The 24,811-nt window shown below is 45.7% G+C and overlaps 1 protein-coding gene across 4 annotated transcripts in view; it reads right to left on the bottom strand.

The window, feature by feature from the left end:
• The window catches only part of TLE5 (TLE family member 5, transcriptional modulator), a 38,603-nt gene extending 17,860 nt beyond the window's left edge, over positions 1 to 20,743 (bottom strand). For all 4 annotated transcript variants that reach the window (XM_073593848.1, XM_073593854.1, XM_073593862.1 and 1 more), the window contains exons 1-3: positions 20,563 to 20,743; positions 15,721 to 15,818; positions 9,008 to 9,071 (exon numbers count right to left, since the gene is read on the bottom strand). In XM_073593848.1, the coding sequence (XP_073449949.1) occupies positions 9,008 to 9,071; positions 15,721 to 15,818; positions 20,563 to 20,595 (195 nt within the window). In that variant the 5' untranslated portion in view covers positions 20,596 to 20,743. The remainder of the gene's footprint in view (positions 1 to 9,007; positions 9,072 to 15,720; positions 15,819 to 20,562) is intronic.
• Between the last annotated feature and the right edge of the window lie 4,068 nt (positions 20,744 to 24,811).

Below are 24,811 nucleotides of genomic sequence, written 5' to 3'. Positions count from 1 at the left end.
CTACTCGTCGTTGGCCAGCTTTGAGCTGAGTTGAAATCTGGGCTGCTAAATGAGACATTACCATTCTACTAATACCATAATAATGTTGTAAGTTCTAACTTACAGTAAATATACCACTGTAACCAGTTGTCTGAAACGGTTAAAATACAATGATCCCTGTCTGGGAAGCTGCCCCCTTCACCTCCTCCCCAGAGTCTGACCTCTTTGTCTTACAAGTCCCAGAAAGATTTTTAGGCAGATTTACACTCTGCCCCGGCCCTCTCCCCTCCCCATCCTGTAACAAGCAGCTGTCTGGAAGAGTGAATGAATGGCATAACCCCACAAGAGAGGGATAAGCCAGGAGACCTGCTGAGAGGGGAAGGGGGGGGGGGGGTGGAATTATATTTTGGCAGGCAGCTATGCACTACTCAAGCTCCAGTTTTTCCTGCTTCCATCTCTTGGAAAGGCTACAGCCATCCAACGTAACCCATTCCTTCCCAGCACTCTGATGAAGACAAACTGACTTACACTTGTGGAAAGACATTTAAGCAGGATAGTAACCAGAAATAAAGAATCCATGCACACAAGCTCTGTTTGTTTATGCTTAGAATTGTTATGGCCCCTTGAGGTGAATTTTAGGAGGGAAGGATCATTACACCATATACAAACAGGAAGGTTTCTGTAATTGCCCTCAGGGGTTAAAGGGAAGCAGGAACATTGCTGGCTGCTTAACCATCTGCAGCTACATCTTGGCAGACATAATTAAAGACCTAATTGCCCTGAACTGAGGGAGTAAAGAGCTTCTCCAAGGGGATAAAAATGAGGAAGGCCTCCTAAATTGATCACAAAACTCTTGGCACCAGAGAAGCTGGCCTCTTTAGCAAGTACTGTACTACCATGGGTCAGAAATGTGCACGCAAAGTCAGAAACACATTTTTAACAACCAGGGCTTCAATGAAACAAGGAATACTATGTCCCAATATAGAGGCACTTGAAGGTAAAACTATGTGAAATTAATTTATGGTGAAAATAGCAAACAGAAAACAAAAACCAAAATGAACCTAGATAGAAAGCTGCATACCCGTTCACTGACAAATGAACACACTTTGTTTTATCTAAATTATAGCGTGTATTGTTATCAGTGCTATAGGGTGGGGAAGAGCTCAGATCCTGGTATGAACCCACCTGATCCTGTCAGCACGCAGAAACAGCTACCTAGTGGGATAGCTCAGGTGGGTTCAGACCAGGCCCCTCACAAGGGACTCCTTACAGTTGAGAGAGACGCAGTCACCTTGCCCATTCAGGTCATAGTGGCAGTGTCTGTGTCCAATCCAAACCAGTTTATGATCACCTCCCTAGCAATCCGCCACCACTTCTTTTGGTTCCACCACTGCAAGTACCCAGGTATGTGGGAGAGCATGTGTCCTCATGCAGTGCTTGGACCCAGTGTTCTATTGCTAGAAATGAGCGCTGTCATGAGGTGAAGGGGTTCTGACAGCAGCCAAAAACTAGGCATTTTTATGGCAGGTGTGAAAAAAGGAAAGAGTGGACACAAAGGTGAGTAATGTGGTCAGGGGGCGGCTTTACATACATGCAACATTACCAACTGAGACCACTACACTTGCTTGTCCATCAGTCTGACACATTTACAGTATTAACATACAAAAGGAAATAATAGGGCGCACAAGCCTAGGGCATTATCAAATAAACTTTATTCAACAAAATAAATGAGTGCATTCTATGGGGACACTCATGTGGGCTCGCTCAAGAGCCTTGCTGTCTGCATCTATAGACCTGGTCACTGGCTTTGATTGCCAATGGCTCCCGCTGCCTCAACAAAGCCTGTGAGACCAGGAAATGAGGAGAGATAAGCTGCAGATAGGCACAGGGCTGGATCCAATAAAGGCTCAGGTAATACTGATGCCTAAACATTTTTAACCTTAACCACTTGAGCCCCGGACCATTATGCTGCCTAAGGACCAGAGGTCTTTTTCCAATTTGGCACTGCGTCGCTTTAACTGCTAATTGCGCGGTCATGCAATGCTGTACCCAAACGAAATTTGCGTCCTTTTCTTCCCACAAATAGAGCTTTCTTTTGATGGTATTTGATCCCCTCTGCCGTTTTTATTTTTTGCGCTATAAACGGAAAAAGACCGAAAATTTTGAAAAAAAATGATATTTTCTACTTTTTGTTATAAAAAAAATCCAATAAACTCAATTTTAGTCATACATTTAGGCCAAAATGTATTCGGCCACATGTCTGGTAAAATAAGCGTATATTTATTGGTTTGCACAAAAGTTATAGCGTCTACAAACTAGGGTACATTTTCTGTAATTTACACAGCTTTTAGTTTATGACTGCCTATGTCATTTCTTGAGGTGCTAAAATGGCAGGGCAGTACAAAACCCCCACAAATGACCCCATTTTGGAAAGTAGACACCCCAAGGAAATTGCTGAGAGGCATGTTGAACCCATTGAATATTTATTTTTTTTGTCCCAAGTGATTGAAGAATGACAAAAAAAAAAAAAAAAAAAATATTTACAAAAAGTTGTCACTAAATGATATATTGCTCACACAGGCCATGGGCCTATGTGGAATTGCACCCCAAAATACATTCTGCTGCTTCTCCTGAGTATGGGGATACCACATGTGTGGAACTTTTTGGGAGCCTAGCCGCGTACGGGGCCCGAAAACCAATCACCGCCTTCAGGATTTCTAAGGGTGTAAATTTTTGATTTCACTCTTCACTGCCTATCACAGTTTCGGAGGCCATGTAATGCCCAGGTGGCACAAACCACCCCCCAAATGACCTTATTTTGAAGAGTAGACACCCCAAGCTATTTGCTGAGAGGCATGGTGAGCATTTTGCAGCTCATTTGTTTTTGAAAATGAAGACAGACAAGAAACATTTTTTTTTTTTTTCTTTTTTCAATTTTCAAAACTTTGTGACAAAAAGTGAGGTCTGCAAAATACTCACTATACCTCTCAGCAAATAGCTTGGGGTGTCTACTTTCCAAAATGGGGTCATTTGGGGGGGTTTTGTGCCACCTGGGCATTCCATGGCCTCCGAAACTGTGATAGGCAGTGAAGAGTGAAATCAAAAATTCACGCCCTTAGAAAGCCTGAAGGCGGTGCTTGGTTTTCGGGGTTCCGTACGCGGCTAGGCTCCCAAAAAGTCTCACATGTGGTATCCCCGTACTCAGGAGAAGCAGCAAAATGTATTTTGGGGTGTAATTTCACATATTCCCATGGCATGTTTGAGCAATATATCATTTAGTGACAACTTTGTGCAAAAAAAAAAAAAAAAAAAAAAAAAAATTTGTCTCTTTCCCGCAACTTGTGTCGCAATATAAAATATTCCATGGACTCGACATGCCTCTCAGCAAATAGCTTGGGGTGTCTACTTTCCAAAATGGGGTCATTTGGGGGGGGGGGGTTTGAACTGTCCTGGCATTTTATGCACAACATTTAGAAGCTTATGTCACACATCACCCACTCTTCTAATCACTTGAAGACAAAGCCCTTTCTGACACTTATTGTTTACATGAAAAAGTTATTTTTTTTTTGCAAGAAAATTACTTTGAACCCCCAAACATTATATATTTTTTTAAAGCAAATGCCCTACAGATTAAAATGGTGGGTGTTTCATTTTTTTTTTTTCCACACAGTATTTGCGCAGCGATTTTTCAAACGCATTTTTTGGGGAAAAAACACACTTTTTTAAATTTTAATGCACTAAAACACACTATATTGCCCAAATGTTTGATGAAATAAAAAAAGATGATCTTAGGCCGAGTACATGGATACCAAACATGACATGCTTTACAATTGCGCACAAACGTGCAGTGGCAACAAAATAAATACATTTTTAAAAGCCTTTAAAGGTTACCACTTTAGATTTACAGAGGAGGTCTACTGCAAAAATTAATGCCCTCGATCTAGCCTTCGCGGGGATACCTCACATGCATGGTGCAATTGCTGTTTACGTTTGACGACAGACCGCCGCTTGCGTTCGCCTTAGCGCGAGAGCAGGGGGCGACAGGGGTGCTTTTTTTTTTTTTTTTCTCTATTTTTTTGCTTTTTTATCTTATTTTTAAACTGTTCCTTTCATTTTTTTTTTTTTTTAATCATTTTTATTGTTATCTCGGGGAATGTAAATATCCCCTATGATAGCAATAGGTAGTGACAGGTACTCTTTTTTGAAAAAATTGGGGTCTATTAGACCCTAGATCTCTCCTCTGCCCTCAAAGCATCTGACCACACCAAGATCGGTGTGATAAAATGCTTCCCCAATGGCGCTATTTACATCCGGCGAAATCTAAGTCGTAAAATGCTCGTAGCTTCCAGTTTCTTAGGCCATAGAGATGTTTGGAGCCACTCTGGTCTCTGATCAGCTCTATGGTCAGCTGGCTGAATCACCGGCTGCATTTTCAGGTTCCCTGTTGAGACAGGAGAGCAAGAGAAAAACACTGAAGACGGTGGGGGGGGGTTGGGGCGGCATTCCCTCCCAGGGCTTGTAAAAGCAGTCTAGAGGCTAATTAGCCGCTAGGATTGCTTTTACATGAAAGCCGACCGCTGGCTGAAAAGAATGATACCAAGATGATACCTAAACCTGCAGGCATCATTCTGGTATAACCACTCAAAGTTGTGAATGGCGTACCTGAAGACAAAAAAATGGTTAACAATAAAGCACAGTAAACGGTAAAGTATAAAAAATTGCATACCTGAAAAGCAAACATGATAAAACATAATAACAATAAAACATTGCAGAATAGAATACAGTAAAAAAGAGGAGAGAGAGAGAGAGAGAGAGAGAGAGAGAGAGAGAGAGAGAGAGAGAGAGAGAGAGAGAGAGAGAGAGAGAGAGAGAGAGAGAGAGAGAGAGAGAGAGAGAGAGAGAGAGAGAGAGAGAGAGAGAGAGAGAGAGAGAGAGAGAGAGAGAGAGAGAGAGAGAGAGAGAGAGAGAATAAAACTATTTATTTTATATATTTTTTTTTTTTTCCACACTTTTTTTGTAACTAACTTTTATAACGGTAACCGTTTCCAGGTTCGGGTCTCTCAAAATGCGATGGCATCTTGGGAGACCCTGTGAAAGTGTCCTAGTCTGTGGAATGCTGTACCCTACGCTAATACTCAACTAGTGCATAGTAGCGTTCAAAACATTCACCAATGCAAAGACCAGGATTGTCAGGACAGGAGGGACAATAATAGTGGGTGTCACGTCTATATCTGTGCTTGCTGCAGACACATCTTTTTTGGGGGGTTCGTTGGGTAGGGGTACTCGGGAGGACAAAGAAAATGCCTCTCATGCAGCCGACTGCATTTGGTTGGGGATGTGAATGGGGGAAGTATGGGCGCTGCAGAAGCGGTGGGTTTCCAATTAGGATTGGCAAACGCAGCAGGAAGGGCACTATGGGCACAACGGGCCTGTGTTTGTCTTTTTGGTGGCAGCGGGACACTACTTGTGCTTGCCACCTCACCAGCTTGAACTGCACTTATGGGACTCGCCACGTCACCAAGTGTTACTGCAGTGCTGGTTTGTCTACGACCAGGGTGTACTAGGCCGCTGGTGCTTGCCAGTTCACCAAAACGCTACCAAAAAAACTGTTAGCAATCGCAGGGATCAGGCCTGACTCTGCGAACGCTGCAGTTATGCGTTTAGCCTTTTGTAAGTGACAGTGATCGATCGATACTGCACTTGGGTGGGCTGGGCTGGGCGGAGGGGCAAAACGCAGGTGCTAGCAGGTATCTGTGCTGATCCCACTAACACTGCGTTTTTGGGAACCCTAAACTGCTGGGGACGCTAGTATAGATCTGATCGGATCAGATATTGATCCGTTCAGATACTATACCACTAAGGGAGGCGTATGCTGCGTGCGTGGGTGTTGGCGCTACCCTGACGCTGCCTGGGGCTGGTGCTTGCCAGTTCACCAAAATACTACCAAAAAAACTATTAGCGATCGCAGGGATCAGGCCTGACTCTGCGAACGCTGCAGTTATGCGTTTAGCCTTTTGTAAGTGACAGTGATCGATCGATACTGCACTTGGGTGGGCTGGGCTGGGCGGAGGGGCAAAACGCAGGTGCTAGCAGGTATCTGTGCTGATCCCACTAACACTGCGTTTTTGGGAACCCTAAACTGCTGGGGACGCTAGTATAGATCTGATCGGATCAGATATTGATCCGTTCAGATACTATACCACTAAGGGAGGCGTATGCTGCGTGCGTGGGTGTTGGCGCTACCCTGACGCTGCCTGGGGCTGGTGCTTGCCAGTTCACCAAAATACTACCAAAAAAACTATTAGCGATCGCAGGGATCAGGCCTGACTCTGCGAACGCTGCAGTTATGCGTTTAGTGTTTTGTAAGTGACAGTGATCGATCGATACTGCACTTGGGTGGGCTGGGCGGAGGGGCAAAACGCATGTGCTAGCAGGTATCTGGGCTGATCCCGCTAACACTGCGTTTTTGGGAACCCTAAACTGCTGGGGACGCTAGTATAGATCTGATCAGATCAGATATTGATCCGTTCAGATACTATACCACTAGGGGAGGCGTATGCTGCGTGCGTGGGTGTTAGCGGTACTGGCGCTAATCTGACGTTGCCTGGGGCGACGCATATCACCGCCGGGCGATCAGGGGGCTAAACCTTTATTCGGTAATAAACGGCGGGTGCCCTGACACTATAAAAAAAATAAACGAACTAACCAGCGTCACCCGTAACACTTATACGGTGATCAGTGGTGAAAGGGGTTAACTAGGGGGCCATCAAAGGGTTAAAACATTTATTCGGTAGTATATGGGGTTCCCTGACGCTATAAAACGCTGACGGCGAACCTCAATATTTACGTCCCTAACTAGCGTCACCAGCGACACTAATACAGCGATCAGAAAAATGATCGCTTAGCGACACTGGTGACAGGGGGTGATCAAGGGGTTAAAACTTTATTAGGGGGGGTATCCTAGACCTAAAGGGGGGGTAACAGTAACTGTCCCAACACTAACTGTCAAACTGACACCAATGCAGTAATCAGAAAAAAAAAAAAAAAACTGCTTGGTGTCAGTTTGTGACAGGGGGGGGGGAAATCGGGGTGTTTTGTGTGCCTGGCATGTTCTACTGTGTGTGTGTGTAGTGTTGTGCACTCACAGTGAAGTCTTCTCTCCTCGGGCCGGAACGGAAATTACCGAGCCGAGGAGAGATGACATCATTTCCTTTGCTGCTGTTTAGCATACAGCAGCAAAGGAATGATTCGATTGGCCGGCGGCGATCGCGAGGGGGGGGCCACGAACGGATGGCCTCCCCCTCACCTCCGATCGCCGTGGGACAAAACACGACCGCCTCGGGCACCGGGGCGGGGTCCAATCGGACCCCCCACCCGCGGAAGGCAAATCACGTACATGTACGTGATTTTGCCTGTCCGTGCCACCTTGCCGACGTACATCGGCGTGAGGCGGTCGTCAAGTGGTTAAAGTGTTACTAAAATTACCAACAGTAAAATCTGTCTGTATATGCAGTAAAGCATGCTGGTTATACTCACTGTGGAACCTAAGGTGTTAATCCTTTGCATTGTGTTTAAAGGCTGTGTGATCCTGTCTCTGATCCGCCTTTTCTTTAACTGACTCCAATCCATCTCGTGATGGAAGAGAGCATCTAGAGTCACGCTGCACATGCTCAGTTTGGAGAGTATTGCTAGAGTTTTTTTTCCTTTGGAGAATGCATGCGATCAGCTTCGGGGCCAATCAGCACTGACCAGAGGATCAGGGGAGAATGAAAACGCCTCCTACAAGCTTTAAGCAGAGACTGATACAAGTTAGAAGATTGCTATATATTGCAGATGAGAAAATGTATTTAGCAGTTTAGATTTATTAAAATAATTGCATTTCCATGTTCTGTGTACTGAGGGAGACCAGATATATTGAATGCAGGTTCTGGGTTTAGTAACAGTTTAAAGAGTTACCAAACCCAGGACCCTGCATTCACTATATCTGGTCTCCCACAGCACACAGAACATGGAAATAGCAATTCATTTTTAGTAAATCTAAACTGCTAAATACATTTTCTCATCAGCAGTTAGGCTACCTTCACACTGAAGGTGTTTTAGCTCTAAAAAGAGCACCTGAAAACCGCCTCCTATGCCATCCTAGTATGAAAGCCTGTGGGGCAGTACAAAAAGACCTGCAAGTAGCATCTTTGAAGTGGTTTGGGAGTGCTGTATACAGCGCTCCTAAACCAATCTTGCCCATTGGAATGCATGGGCGGTTTTAACCCTTTCTTCAGCCACTAGCAGGCGTTAAAAGCACCCCGCTAGCAGCCAAAAAGCGTTGATAAAACGAGCGGCGCTTTACCGCTAACACGGCATGGCTACAGTGTGAAAGTAGCCTTAGAGCAGTCTTTTGACTTCTATCAGTGTCTGGTTAAAGCTTGTAGGAGGAGTTTTCATTCTCCCCTAATTGTCCTATGAGGCTGCAGGACCCCTGACCCTCTTTCTGGACACTGCCAATTGGCCCTGTGCTGAGTGCATGCATCCTCAAAAAAAAATAAAATAAACACCTCTCTAGCAATACACACCAAACAGAGCATGTGCAGCTTGCCCCCAAGGCTCTGTTCTATCAAGAGACTATAGAAGGGGAGGATCAGAGAAGACAGGATCAAACAGTCTTTTTACACAATGCAGAGGATTAACCCCTTAGGTTCCACAGCAAGTAAAAAACGAAAAGAATGAACCACTTTAGGATAGGATCCTGCTGCCAAGAAGTCTAAGGCAGCTTAACTTCTACATGTATGGGCAAATTTTAGAGCAAAATCAAAAATTTATACAAGACGGTGCTCAGGGGGAAAAAAAAAAAAAAAAAAATTATATTTAGAATATATTTAAATAAGTTTGGAAAGGTAAGAAGTTGTAAATGAGCTAACATGCCACTCGATTGCAAAGATAGTATTCAACACAATGATGCATATTATGTTGCAACTATTAAAAGGTGACAATATTTGTGGTCAAAGACTGACAGTTCCCCTCCCAAGAAACTTACCATGACGTAGTGTCGTTGCATCTCCGATTTCTCACTGGCCAACTTGTCGCATTCCAATTTTAGACTGAAAAATATAAATAATCTGCTAAAGAGCCAATATAGATGCACTGCTAGTCTACTAAAATCTCTGGCAAACTGCATCCCAAATTACCAAATAACTTGCAGATAGGCAAAACATTAACAAGTGCCTTGTTTGCAACTGGGGCATTAGCTTTTTAACCACAACTAAAGCCAAAACAAAAGACTTTACACTCTGCAGCTTTTAAGATGTTGTGGGTGTATTAGCTTTTTTTTTGCAGGCTTTTATCCCTTTATTTTCATCAAATAATCTGTTGAATACACTCATATGGGGTATAACTCTTCACTAACTGTGGAGCAGCAATGGTAGTCACACAAGTCTGGCCTTGTTCACCAACATGACATGGTAGTTGATGAAATTAGTAGCTTAAAGAATAGATAGGAGACTTTGATCAATGTGCATTGTAAGAATTTTAACATATCCTACCCGCTTCTGCTTTGATGAAAAAACTGAAAGCAGTTTGTTTGACCAGGCCCTTTGAATGCGTATTCTGAATGAGAGGGACTGATTCATTATAATCAGCTGGTACACTCCGTGTTCTGATCATGAAAGCTGCAGTGTCTGCATCCCTTTGGAAATTTTTTATTTTTTTTTTTTTTTCCTTCTTTTACACATTTTGAACAGAGTGTAGAGGGATTGGAACACCATGTTTTTATTGCGGTCTGTGCGATTATATTTACTGTTATCAAAAGTAAAAGAAAAATACCAAACTTCATGTTGTCCCCAGAGCAGTAATGGAGGAAAATCTACCAATGGGGACACTAGTTAAGGGGACAAAAAAAAAAAAAAAAAAAAAAAAAAAAAAAGAAAGTGTTCTACTTTAGTCCTTGGAGTATCTCACCAAAAATGGCATTTCTGTTGCAGAGGGTGCCTAAAAACTGATCTGTATCCTAGTGTAGACTTCTGGGAAAATCAGTGAGACAATAACACAAGCAAAAAAATTACATTTTTTGAAGTGTTCTGTATACCAACAACGTACAGAATGTCTAGGTTGCCATTTTGCATTTTACAGTAAGTTACAGCACAAGAATGGAAAGGTAATTTTTAGTTACATTAAATCATGTTATGGTTTGTGTAACAATTGCATAAGCTATATTTTTTTCACCACAAAAGTGGAGTTACTCTTTAACCACTTAAGCACCAGCCGCCACAGTTGTACTGCGGCAGGTTGGCTCCCCTGCTCAAATCGCCGTACTTGTATGGCGGCTTGCGCAGTTGTGGTGGGCGGACTCGATCATCTAGTACAGAGGAAGAATGTGGATCTGCCTTTGTAAACAAGACAGATCCCCATTCTGACAGATGACATGAGAGATCTACTGTTCCTAGTGATCAGAAACAGTCATCTCTCTCATGCCCCAGGCATATATTTAAAAAAAAAAAAAAAAGCCACACAAACGCAGCCACCACATAGGGACTGTTAAGCTGCAATATATTACATTTCAGTTTAAACTATGTAAGAATACAATGAAAACGGCATTGTTTAGTTTCTATTTTGATATTGTAATTTTGTCATTAATACCTAGTGATCTTGCCTGTGAAATCAATGCAGAATTGTGATACTTTTATTGTTATGCAGGCAGAGAAAGAGGGTTCTTATTCCAATTCATCTCTACAGCTATGGGCATTATCGAGAAACTGATCTTCAAATTTCACAACAGACACACCAAAATCTTTGCTCTCTTATTGGTACTTTCTAATGCACCAGAAATGTGGCACACTGCCAGTGCTCTAATGTTAATTAAGGCCTTTTCACAAAGTTGAGTCCGCCTGTCAATTTTTCAGGTGAACCCGATCAAACCCTCCAGTCTCCTCTATGGAGTGGTGGGAGTCAACGGACATGTGTCTGCTGACACCTGCCAACATCCAATATGTTAAAAACAGGATGGATGGGGGGGGGGGGGGAATCTGTTCCCAATTCATCTGGCGGATCGGATGGCAGTCAGGTGTAAATGGACAGGCGGTCCGTTAACATCCCACTGCCCATAGAGGAGAGCATAAATGGAGCAGACATGGACCAGCCATTCACCTGCTCAGTGGGGATCAGTGGACAGATTCCTCGCTGAGCAGGCAGATTCCCAACAGAGCCCACCTTGTGTGCAAGAGGCGCTAAGCTGCTAGAAACCTGCTGAACCGGATTTTAGTCTTTTCTGTGATTTTGAGAATTAAAGCGTATATTAAACCCTCATGAAGTAAATGAGTCAGAGCATGTAGCAGCATACCTTTTATATTTACATTTGTATCCCTTTTCTCTTTGCAGCAAAATCATTCAGTGAAATTCAAATCCAATATTGCCACCCTGATGTCCTGCCTACAGCTTGATGTGCTAATGCTCTGTATGTAGGCAAGTAACAAGGGCCGCATTTAAAGCAGGGTTCCGGGCACGAAAAAAAAAAAAACATTTAAAAAAGTCAGCAGCTACAAACACTGTAGCTGCTGACTTTAAATAAGTACACTCACCTGTCCTGGGTGCCCGCAATGTCGGCTGCCCGAGGCCGACCCGTCCCTCGGCTCTCGGGTCCCAGCACCGCCATCCTAACTAAGGGAAACAGGCAGTGGAGCCTTACTGCTTCACTGCCCGTTTCCTACTGCGCATGCGCGAGTCACGCAGCGCTTTGTGAATGGGACGCGATGTGTTGTGGGACACACACAGTTCCTATAACACACCGCGCCCCATTCCCCAGAAGACAACGCGGAGAGGAGAAGACAGAAGATCACAGCGGCGTAGGAAGAGGCAGATTAGGAAGCAACAGCCTAGCAACAGAAATTTCAGGTGAGTTTAAAAAAAAAAAAAAAAAAATCCCCCCCCACCTTCCTTCAATTTTTTTTTAGGGATTTTTTTTTTTTGGTGCGATTTTTTTTTTTTTTTTTTGTGGTGGACCTCCACTTTAACGGGTCAAGCACAAACCACGCCTCTGCTCCACCTACAAGTGACACCGGCTTCATTACAAATACTTTCCTGAGCCAGTGCTGTACAATGACTTGAACAATGCACTCTTCCTAACTGGAAGTTCACAGAAGCAAGGGAAGTAGAAGTCTTTGGGGCAAATTTAAAAAAAAAAAAAAAAAAAACAAACACAACATTGCAATAATTATTAGTGACATGGAGCTATAAGGGAGAAATTTTTGCAACAATTGTTTAACACCACCTTAATTACTTTCCATTACAAGCAGCTAGAGAGGTGGCTTGTTTAAAAGCTCTTGATGGCTTGGTAATATACGTATAAACATAATCCATGGCCTGGACACAAGGGCACTTTAAAAACACTTGGTATGCTCCGGTTTATTATTTGAACAAAGTAAATACTTAAACCAGAGGTCCGCCCACCGCTGCAAAAATTAAAAGCCAGCAGCTACACATACTGCAGCTGCTGGCAATTTAATAATCCGACACTTATCTGTCCTGGAGTCCAGCGATGCCGGCGCTGCAGCTGATGTTTCCATCAGCTGTCGGGTGCTGCTGCCATTGCAGGTAAGGGAACCCGGAAGTGTAGCCTTAAAGGGGTTGTAAAGGTAAATGTTTTTTCACCTTAATGCATTCTATGCATCAAGGTGAAAAAATTTCCGACAATACCGCTGCCCCCAGCCCCCCCGTTTTACTTACCTGACCCCTCGAAAGTCCCGCGCTCGCTCCCGACATCCTCTTCTCCGCTCAGCCTGGCCGCTGATTGGCTACAGTGGATTGAAAGCAACGCAGCCATTGGCTTGCGCTGCTGTCAATCACATCCAATGACGCGGGGGCGGGGCCAAGTGATAGAGTGAGCGGCTATAGCCGCAGGCTGTATCATGGGAGCGCGCCCGCAAGAACCAACCACCATGCAAGGGAGCTCGCATTAAGGTGTTGAGTCCTTGCGGGGAGGAGCTGAAACAGTCGCCGAAAGACCCCAGAAGACCAGGTTCGGGGCCACTCTGTGCAAAACGAGCTGCACAGTGAAGGTAAGTATAACATGTTTGTCATTAACAAAAAAAAAAACAAAAAAAAACAAACACACCTTTACAACCCCTTTAAAGCTTCATGTCGGGAACTGTACTGCGCATGCGCGAGGCTCCACTCCTCTCTCCTACTGGCCCGGCAGCCAGGGGAAGGAGGGAGCGAGCCTAGGGTTGACGTCAACAGCCGTGGCTCCCAGAAGTGGGAACAGGATATCTGTCTAAGTACATTCACATAAAAAAACCTTCTGCCTCTACAACCCCTTTAACACAAGTATCTACCAGGGTCAGCACTTTATTTCTTGCGCCAGAATTTTAGAAATGTATTCTATTATACTGATCTAACAACACGCCTGTTGTACAGAGCCAGCAAAGCTAAACTACCAACAAAAAAAATGTAATATATTGCAACTTATCAGAACTAAAATGTGGTAGCTGTATTCGTTTCTTTTCAGCTCCTCCCCTTATTTTAACCTGGCGATCCTGCCATTAACACTTTCTGTGCCAGTGCTCACTGTACAGTATTGTATCTATGGAGAAGCAGCTTTGTCATCCTGGAAACCAGTACTACAAAAACCTCCAGATCTCCCCTTCATAATATAGCGCAGGCTGGTTCTGAAGTACAGGCATAGAGTGTAGGAAGTCATCAGCTAACATGGTTTCAGGCAGATCTGGTATTTTTTTTTTTTTTTTACACGCATCAAAAACAAATTATATATATATATATATATATATATATATATATATATATATATATATATATATATCTCTGCTTACTGCAGATTGGCACAATGCTGGATCGAGATGAGGCTTTAGGTAAGCGGTTAAGGGTGGGGAAAACGCATTTAAGGGTTTGTTTTTTTTGTTTTTTTTTTTTTACCTTAAGGCTCGGTTCACACTATGAACCACACAGAAACCGGGCCACTGTGTAATTTTAGCCCATTTATTTTGAATGGGCTTAAATCGCACCAAAAACCTGCATGCATCTTTTTGAGCAGCGCCAGATCCAGTGCAGGCAAATGCACTGCGTTTACGACCTGCGTTTGGCGTGTCGTCCAGAGACTATGGGGTTGATTTACTAAAATACAATAAAAAAAAAGTATCAGTTAAGGACAACCTCAAAACATTACAATTGGGAGAGGTTTTGATTTGTCATGGCAATCGGTCATAACCAACTTTTAGATGCATATGTGGATTTGGCCTACATCTGAACTCCGGGATCCAAGTTCCCATTTCATAAAACTGTCCATCCGCCAATTCAGAGTAGATGCATACTTTTACTAGTCCGATACTAAATTTGGTGTGCAGGAAAATCATATTTTATTACCTGTGACTTCACAGTAATCTAGCTGATACACAGCATTTGCTTTGGCTGGACCCCGAAAAGAGGGTTCAGTGATCCGTTGTGGCTAACTGAACTTAACGGCCCAGGATTTCTTTGAACTCCTGTTACGTTGGTGGGCACAGAGAGCTCTCAGCCTTTTTTTCTTTTTTCAGTGCTCAAAAAGACACCCACACCTTTTATCAGCAGCATACTGTTTCTTCCACAACAAGGTTAGGTATTTTATAATCTATCTATGGTGCCAATAATTTGATGGGGGGCAGGGGCATTGTGGGAGATCTCTATAAAAGAATACACTCACTGATAACTGATGATGCAAGGATGGCAACATGATTCTTGGAACTACAATGAGGACGTTACATGACTGGTTGCTGTGCACTACAGCGCAAGTAATGTTTGCCAGTTATGAAAGTCTTCCTCACACTAGTTAAGGGGCATATTGGAGATAATTTTAAAAGACAACTTGTAAATAACGAGAGTTTATAACAAGGTAAGCCTGTGGCTCTGTAAGGACTTTTTAAGCTGACGGAGTCAACTAAACCCAAAATTGATACTTCAACGGTCACAACAAGTCACATGATCATTTTCTAAAATGCTTAGTGACTCCACTGAGGAAAAATTCCCCAGCATAACTCTCAGTGCCATCTGAATATCATGACTGTAAAAGTCAAATTACAGCATCCAAATTATGAACTTGCTAGTATCCAAACAAAAATGAGGCCACATGGACGTTTACATACGAAAGTTAAATGTTTGGGAAACTTGTAGGTGCGGGTAATCAGCAATGCAGAGGAGAATCAACATTTACAAGCTTACAGACATTCAGTTGTATGGGCAGGCAGTAGTACCCAGCTCCCTGGGTGCAGCGAAGTGGGACAAGCTTGTGCTAGAAGACAACTTTCAGCACGTAAAGGTTTGTGTACATAATGCTTAAAATATCAGCTTTATTAGAGTTCCCCTTTAAATCATTGATTACATGCTTATATACAGAATATTAGCATAAAGGATCAAAGAATATGCAACGTTCCTCACCCGTGGATAAACTGCTCTATATACTTAAAACAATCAGTGAGCATAGTGTAAAGTCCTAGACAGAGGGGAAAATAGTTCATTACAGAAACTGCAGGTTTGGCAGCTGGCCAGAAGAAAGGTGATGCGCCAATTATGTACATATTATGTTCAGTGCAGAAGAGGTTTCAACTTCCAAACTGCAAGCAGAAGAGCTCAAACCTCTTTTGAGGACTGGTGCTACATGATGTATAGCCACCAGATTGTACAAGATACTGCTGGAGGAGTCTGGTTTAAATTACAATGTTAAGGGGGGAGGGAAGGTTGTCTGAGGGTTATGATTGCACCCATTCCTACCTGTGATATTGTGCCTGAAGCAACTGGAACTCATCTTTAATCCTATCACAGGAATCGGAGGTTGTGAACTTGAGTTGCTGGGGCAGGTGAGAGGAACCCTGGGGAGGAGAGATGAGACTTCAGACAATGCACACAAATAATACTCTTTGTACCATTTTTTTTTTTTTTTTACGCTATTGTGACAAGGGCAAGAAAAAAAAACCTAACCCATTGTGGGGGATACATCAGACAGGAAACCAGACACAATAAGGTCCTAATCTAACACAATGCCTGCTATCTTTCTTTTAGCAAATCAAATGTTGTTAGTCTATTTGCAATCTTAGCCAAGTGAAAGTTTCGAAATCAACAGAATTAGCAAGGTACATAGCAAGGGCATCAATGAATTTAAACAATATGTATTTCTAGCAATTATTTTTTGGGGTCCCCAAAGGGGAAATGAATCCTCTCCATTTGTCCTGTTGGCTACGGTCACTGAAACAGAAAAAGAGGGGAAAAAAAAAAAATAGAAACTTTCCAGCAACCCGCAGAAGAGGAATAGAGGCGAAATCTCCCAAAAGGGACATCAGTTTTAGGGATGACCAAGAGGGAAAATCCCCTCTATTTGTAGTGATTTACTCTCACTTTCTGTGTGAGGTCTACCTAAACAATCCATTTAGTAAGAATCCAATTAAGGAAGGCCCATGCATAGTAGAAGTATATAAGGAGATTTTACAATTGTTACAATCAGATTGTAAAAAGTATGGGCAGTTTAAAAGAGAAGTATGCAGTTGGGTTTTATTCTGAATCATACTTGCCTAGGTGGATACAGCATCGGTCCCCCGCCAGCTCCAACGCTGAGAACTGAGCGATCAAACACTGCCAATCACTTGGTTCTCAGAGCAGAGAGCTGGTAACTGTTAGTCAGCTTCTGCTCTGCCCACTTGCACTCACTGGAGCGCTGGGCTGTGGAGGTGGCAGGAGTGGCTGGCTCAGGCTCTCATTGGCTCGCTGAGAGGCTGAGCTGGGTGGCAGTCCAGGCATGTGGGCAGACTTCATTGTTGCAATGGTGCATGGACGGCCTCTATGACCTCACAGAACAAACTGCACTTGTTCACATCTGTGCAATTTTTCATTTGTCATAAACCTCACATGACAAGAGGAATCCCATCTTTTTCTACTGTGCCTGTGCTCTTGAAAACGCTGCCATTTTGCTGCTGTACAGCCACTGAAGATATTCAACCAGTTGCTCCCTGTATTGTATTAAATCTTCTGCTTTAACTTTCCTTCTTTTTAAAAACTGTTGATCTTGCAAGGTACAGTTTGCCTTTCTACTTCCTGTGTTACAGTGACGCTACCCAAGTGTCCCTCTACAGATGGGAAGTTGTCAACCCTCCACTGGGTGCTACAAGCTCACGTGCTAACAAGTGAAGAATCAGCAAGTTCAGCCTATTAGAAAAGGGGCAGTTGTACAGGGAGAAAGGAGGAGGGAAAAAAAAAAAAGTAGCACGTGCTGCATTTTTTCTGCACAGAACTGTACAGGAACCTTGAATTGTATCAAAAGGCACTGGAACTGTGTGCTGTGAACTGTAAGCAAAAACTGATCCAGAACGTATGAGTGCATTTTTGTGGTGTGAATGGCCATAAAAATGCATGCAGTGTTTTCCATGTATTACAGTGGCTCTAGTTCACACCAGTGCAGTCAGTTTCTGCACTGGATACTGACTGCATTGGTGTGAACTAGAGCCATTGGAATATACTGTGCATGCATTTTTAGTGCAGAAAAAAAAGAAGCGCATGGAACTGCATTTAGTGTGAACTGGCCCTTAGACTTACCGTTAACTCTAGTTCCAGTAGTCTTCCAGGACTGCCCATGGGAGGACCTCTATCTCTCAAGGGCTGTCCTGAAAGACTGGGGGAAAAAAAAAAAAAAGGCTGCAAATGGTTTAACTGACATTTTCATTGCACAAGCTCTTTTGATGCTGAGGGTTTAAATATACATTACTGAAAACAAATGGCTTTAACCACTTGACCTCCAGAAGGTTTTACCCCTTTCGTGACCGAAACATCTTTTGCTATTCAGCACTGTGCTACTTTAACTGGCAATTGTGCAGTCATGCAACACTGTACCCAAATTAAATTTATACATTTTTTTTTTCACACAAATAGGGCTTTATTTGGTGATATTTAATCACCACTAGGCTTTTTATCTTTTACTAAACGAAAAAAAAGTAACAAAAGAAATATATATATATATATATATATATATATATATATAGAGATATATTTTTTTTTCTTCTTTTGTAAACAAATAATCTTTCTTCATAAATTTAGGCATTTACTTTGGTGAAAAAGCACAAATCGATCGGTGTATATTTAGTCTGTGTGAGTTAGAGAGTCTACAAACTTTAGAATATATATTTGAAAATTAAACACATTCTGATGTGCTCATTTCTTGAAGCGCTAAAATGGCAGGACAGTACAAATACCCCCAAAATGACCCCTTTTTGGAAAGTAGGCAGTCTAAGGTATTTTATTAAATGGCGAGTATTTTGAAGGTTGTAATTCGTCAGTTTTTTTGCAAAATGAAGTTTAAATTTGTTTAATTTTTTTTTTTACATACGGTCACCGTATGACTGTGTGGTGGTGATCAAGGATACTGACTGGTGACTATTATATAAAAAAATAAATAAAAAATTCATAGACATACATTTTATTTATTTATTTTTTTATTTAATTATCTTAAAACTTATTTTTTTTTTTAAGATTTCTTTTTTGCATACTCTCAGCAGAGCAGTTCACGGGTCACCACAGTGACACGCTAGTACTCTGAGGGGACGATTGGGGGGGGGGGGGGGGGTGGTTTCCTCACTTCCTGTCTGCTGAAACTGTTGTAACCAAGACAGGAAGTGAGGATACATTTCTAATTTAGAGAGAAGCCAGGCACATGTTCTAATCTTTAAATCACGTGATCAGAGGGCCAGGAAGAGACAGAGTCCCCCGTTGACGCACTTCGGTACAAGCGCTGTACAGGACTCCAAGTAGAGATGAACTCAGACATGCTTGGACGCGAGTTTGAACCTGCCTGAGCTGTCTTGCTGGGAAACCGTCAAAGCCAAGAAATAATCATAGGCGGCCAAGGCTTTTATGTTGGTCTGCGGGAGGGGAATGCCTCTGACGCCTATAACAGCTTCCTGGTGGGATAGCTCAGGCGGGTTTGGACTCACATTTGAATATGCCCGAGCTCAGTTCTGAACCTGAGGCCTCCTGGGATGCAGGTATCCCCGGAGGCTGAGGGCGACTGGGACATCATTCTCATCTAGACAGGAACCCTGGAAGTGCCAGAAAGTTTTTTTTTTTTTTCTACAAGAAAAGTATTTGGAAAAGATAAATAAGTGTTTGCTTGTGGAGAGATAGGCAATGATGGAAAGTAGGTACGAAAGTTAAATGTGTGCTTAAAAGGTGTGAATGCACCTTGCATCCGATTAGACACAATCAGGTGCGAGAGGCAGCCCCATTGAAAACAGGGGGGGGGGGCTGCTGGCTCTTACAACTAATTGCACCCACTTGCATATATCCTCTCATGCCACAATCAGGTCTGGACACACACTGCCTAACGTTGAGGGCCGATCACTTGCATGTGATCGCTGCCTGAGTGATTACATGCGAATGGCTGCAAGATACAAAGTCAGAATCGCTGACCCATCAGATTTGGTAACGGAAGTGACGTCCCATCAGCTGCGTATGCATCCACCCCTACCAGGTCTGCTCATCTGACAGAAGAAGGCAGCGGACATCTTACTACACCCAGCTACGCCTTGAATTCCACAGTAGATTTAGCAATAAAGTGAGCAAATATCAATAAATACAGCGTATTGACATTGGTGGTGCTGTTTAATTTGAAAGCCTAAAAAGGTTTAGCGCTGAGCAGTGCGGGGTGTACCAAGATGGCCTCCTCCACCCTCCAACTGCTGGTGCCCAATTTCTTTCAAAATCTATCCTCCAAACAGAAATATATATATATATATATATATATATATATATATATATATATATATATTTATTTATTTTAATATTACACACATTACATACTTTATTGCTAAAATTGATGTGAATTTCAAGATGTAGCTGGGTGTACTAGGGCAGCGGTTCTCAACCCTGTCCCCATGTACCTCCCAACAGGCCACATTCGTAAAACATGGCCTGTTGGGGGTACTTGAGGACAGGGTTGAGGACTGCTTTACTAAGATGTCCACTGCCTTCTTCTGCCTTGCAGGTGTTCTGTCAGAGGAGCAAACCTGATAGCGGTGGAGCGCATGCGCAGATGAAGGAACGTCACTTCCGTTACCTAATCTGACGGAACACTGGCAGCCTCCCAACGGCAGGAATCTAATTGGATGCATTCAACCTTGACACTCCCCCAGCCCCCTTACCTGTTAAGCGGAGTTCTCTTCCAAGTACACACTCACCTGCCTGGTGGATCCACATTGTCCTACGCCGGTCCTCCTCCAGATTCAGGCAGCCCAGCTCCTGACAAGCTCCTCCTGGAATATGTGATGGGGATATTCCAGGAGGCAGCAGGGCTCATGTACACCTAGGCCAGAAAAAAAAACTGCTACACTAATTGTGGCCTCCCTTTGTAAAGATTTCTCTTCACTTCCTGTTTTATTACTGTGACAGGAAGTGAAGAGAAATCTCACAGTAAAATCTAAGTCTGGTGGGTTACAAAAACCTATGGAACAGTGAGAAGCCCTGAAAGTTGTGTGTCCGTGGCCTGGAAGGAAGGCCCTATGGTCGTTCAGCAGTCTCTTCCCTTATCCATGAGATCACACACGTAGATCACACAGGCCGGGGCCTTGTCCTCACCGAGTGTCGGCTATTGCTTTGCGGAAACATCATATCCCCGGTGTGGGCGGATGTGACACACGGAGGCGCTATACGTTCTCAGCCCCCAGCCGTCTCTCCCGCTGCTTAGAATGAGGCTCAGCGCCTCCCCCCCCCACGTCCGAGGCCTTCACTGCGTCTTCTCCGTTCTGTAGGCCAAGAGCGTCCCGCTTTCACAACCCCCTTCGCACACGGCTCAGCCCGATCTTTCACCCGATTCTCTCCTCCCCTCAACCCCTGGCCTGTCCCAGCTCTCTCTGCTCCTCTTTCTCAGCACTCTCCCCACAGGGGATCCTTTTGTTTAATGACGGTTTCCGCTAAAGCGAGCCTCTCGCGCCCTCTGCTGGCCAAGAGTGGGTGGAGCTCTGGAGGCGCTCATGCGGCACAGCGTGTTAGGTGTGCTCACACCTGGGGGGTGTTTTCCTCTATTACGGTGGCCAGACGTGGAACGACCAATGCCAACCCCCTCCCCCAATGACTTTTTTTTTTTTTACTAGAAAAGCATAGAAAGTTTACTGATGGAGCACCTTTTTTGACTGACAGAAACTACTATTTTAAGCAAAGGCTATCAATATTTAACCACTCAATGACTGGGCCTATTTTTTACACTTGGTGTTTACAAGTTAAAATCATTTTTTTTTTTTTGCTAGAAAATTACTTAGAACCCCAAACATTATATATATTCTTTTCAGATACCCTAGAGCAGGGGTAGGCAACCTGGGGCCCTCCAGCTGTTGCAGAACTACAAGTCCCATCATGCCTCTGGGAGTAATTGTAGCTGCCAGCCTTGCAATGCCTCATGGGAAATGTAGTTCCACAACAGCTGGAGGGCCCCAGGTTGCCTACCCATACTTACCAACTGTCCGCTAGAGGTCCGCCAGCCGCCATTTTTAAGGAGACCAGGAACGGCTGGGTGGCTAGACGAAGCTCCTGCGTCGCCACCCTCCCTGTGCCCCACTCCGCCTCACCCCACCTACCCCCCCCGCCCCGCTGCCGGTCTGCTATGGAAAGGTAAGGGGGGGCACTGCTGGGGACACCTGATGTTAGGAGGGGGGCACCGCTGGGGACACCTGATGTTAGGAGGGGGGGCACCGCTGGGGACACCTGATGTTAGGAGGGGGGGCACCGCTGGGGACACCTGATGTTAGGGGGGGGTCGCACCGCTGGGGACACCTGATGTTAGGAGGGGGGCACCCCTGGGGACACCTGATGTTAGGGGGGCTCCGCTGGGGACATCTGATGTAGGGGGGGCTCCGCTGGTGACACCTGATGTAAGGGGGGCTCCACTGGGGACATCTGATGTAAGGGGGGGCTCTGCTGGGGACACCTGATGTTAGGAGGGGGGCACCGCTGGGGACACCTGATGTTAGGAGGGGGGGCACCGCTGGGGACACCTGATGTTAGGAGGGGGGGCACCGCTGGGGACACCTGATGTTAGGGGGGGGTCGCACCGCTGGGGACACCTGATGTTAGGAGGGGGGCACCCCTGGGGACACCTGATGTTAGGGGGGCTCCGCTGGGGACATCTGATGTAGGGGGGGCTCCGCTGGTGACACCTGATGTAAGGGGGGCTCCACTGGGGACATCTGATGTAAGGGGGGGCTCTGCTGGGGACACCTGATGTAAGGGTGGCTTTGCTGGGGACACCTGATGTAAGGGGGGCTCTGCTGGGGACACCTGATGTAAGGGGGGGCTCCGCTGGGGACACTATGTAAGGGGGGGCTCCGCTGGGGACATCTGATGTAAGGGGGGGGCTCCGCTGGGGACATCTGATGCAAGGACGGACTCTGCTGGGACACGTGATGCAAGGACGGACTCTGCTGGGGGCACCTGATGCAAGGACGGACGGCTGGTGGCAGGCGACGTGGCAGGTGACACGCTCAGGGATCCCACTGATTCGGCATTATGGTGTGTTGAATGATTTCATTTTATATTACAATGTAATAAAAGAAATAATGCACTTCAATCATCCTGACACCATAACAACCATGGTGCCGCGATGATTGAAGCACTAACACCAGGTGTTTGGAGTATCTTTATCTGCTGGTTGTTAAACTTTCTAGAATACACATATTTCCATTGTTGTGTAGGATCTGGGCCTGCTGTCCCTCCATCCCTCTCCCCCCCTTTCCCTCTCCATCCCTCATTCATCTCAGACTCTAACCACAAACCCCTTTGAGCCATGCCCACTTAAGACACACCCACTATTTTGCATAAACCATGCCCATTTTTCACTGCGCCACATTTTTACTTTCCCCCTGTGCCACGCCTACAAACGCATGCCCCGCCCCCTTTATTATAAGACTCCGCCTACAGCCAAAAAAGTGTCCCTAAAAATTTTTTTTCAATGTTGGTAACTATGCCTACCCCTGCCCTCAAGAATAAAATGGCGGTCTTTGCAATACTTTATGTCACACCCAGGGGCGGACTGACAACTCATGGGGCCACCATGCAATAGAAGAATAGAAGATCATGGGGCCCCCTGTGTCTCCACCCACACGCAAGCAACACAGACACAAAGCCCCACCTACATAAATCATGGAGCACACAGTAAGGCACCTCACATGGCACACATCAGTGCATGGGGAACACAGTAGGGCACATCACAGGGCACACAGGAGGACACATAATGGGGCACCCAGCAGAGCACTGAGCACATCACAGGGCATGGGGCACATCACAGGGCACACAGTAGGGCACATCACGGGGCACACAGCAGGGTTTATTATGCTGTAAACAGCAGGGCACATTATTGAGCACAGCATGGTGCATCACAGGGGGTACAGGGCACATCAGTGAGTAAACAGTGGGGCACATTACAGGGCACATCAGGGGATACACAGCAGGGCATGCCGCACATCACAGGGCATGTGGCACATAGTAGGGCACACAGCAGAGCACACAGTAGGGCACATCCTTGGAAACAGGACACATTAGGCGGTACACATCAGGGCACATCACAGGGCATGAGGCACACAGTAGAGCACATCACAGGGCACACAGTAGAGCACAACAGGCGGTACGCAGCAGGGCATAGGGCACACAGCAGGGCACATCACAAGGCACAGGACACATCACAGGGCAAGGGGCACACAGTAGGGAACATCAGGGGGTACACAGCAGGGCACATCACAGGCCATGGGGCACGAAGTAGGGCAAATAGCAGGGCACAAACCAAAACACAGGGCACACAGTAGAGCACTGGGATCCTCCAGACTCAGCACAGTGTCTCTCAGGGTAGCCATCAGGGGGGAAGGCGACACAGTGGGGGGTGGAGGACACAGGGGGACACAGTTGGAGAGAGAAGACACAGGGTGACACTGTGGGGGGGTTGGAGGGCACAGGGAGACACCATGGGGGGTTGGAGGGCACAGGTAGACACCGTGGGGGGGGGGGTGGAGGGCACAGGGGGAGACGGTGGGTGGAGGGCACAGGGGACACTGTGGGTGGCACAGGGGGACACTGTAGGTGGGTGGGTGGCACAGGGAAACACCATAGGGGGGTGGAAGGCACAGGGGGACACTGTGGGGGGGTGAAGGGCACAGGGGGACACTGTGGGGGGGGAGGGTGAAGGGCACAGGGGGACACTGTGGTTGGGTGGCACAGGGGGTCACTGTGGGGGGGTGGAGGGCACAGGGGGACAATGTGGGGAGGGAGGGTGAAGGGCACAGGGGGACACTGTGGTTGGGTGGCACAGGGGGTCACTGTGGGGGGGTGGAGGGCACAGGGGGACAATGTGGGGGGGGGGAGTGGAGGGCACAGGGGGATACTATGGGGAGGTGGCTCAGGGGGACACTGTGGGTGGGTGTTACAGGGTTCTTTGTGGGGGGGGGTGGAGGGCACAGGGGGACACTGTGGGAAGGTGGAGGGCACAGGGGTACACTGTGGGGGGATGGAGGGCACAGGGGGACACTGTGGGGAGGTGGCTCAGGGAGACACTGTGGGTGGGTGTTACAGGGGGTCACTGTGGGGAGGTGGAGGGCACAGGGGGACAATGTGGGGGGGGGGGAGTGGAGGGCACAGGGGGATACTATGGGGAGGTGGCTCAGGGGGACACTGTGGGTGGGTGTTACAGGGTTCTTTGTGGGGGGGGGGTGGAGGGCACAGGGGGACACTGTGGGAAGGTGGAGGGCACAGGGGTACACTGTGGGGGGATGGAGGGCACAGGGGGACACTGTGGGGAGGTGGCTCAGGGAGACACTGTGGGTGGGTGTTACAGGGGGTCACTGTG

This window comes from Aquarana catesbeiana, linkage group LG01, assembly GCF_042186555.1.
Source record: "Aquarana catesbeiana isolate 2022-GZ linkage group LG01, ASM4218655v1, whole genome shotgun sequence".
NCBI lineage: Eukaryota > Metazoa > Chordata > Amphibia > Anura > Ranidae > Aquarana > Aquarana catesbeiana.
This window is presented reverse-complemented; position numbering and strand designations above follow the sequence as displayed.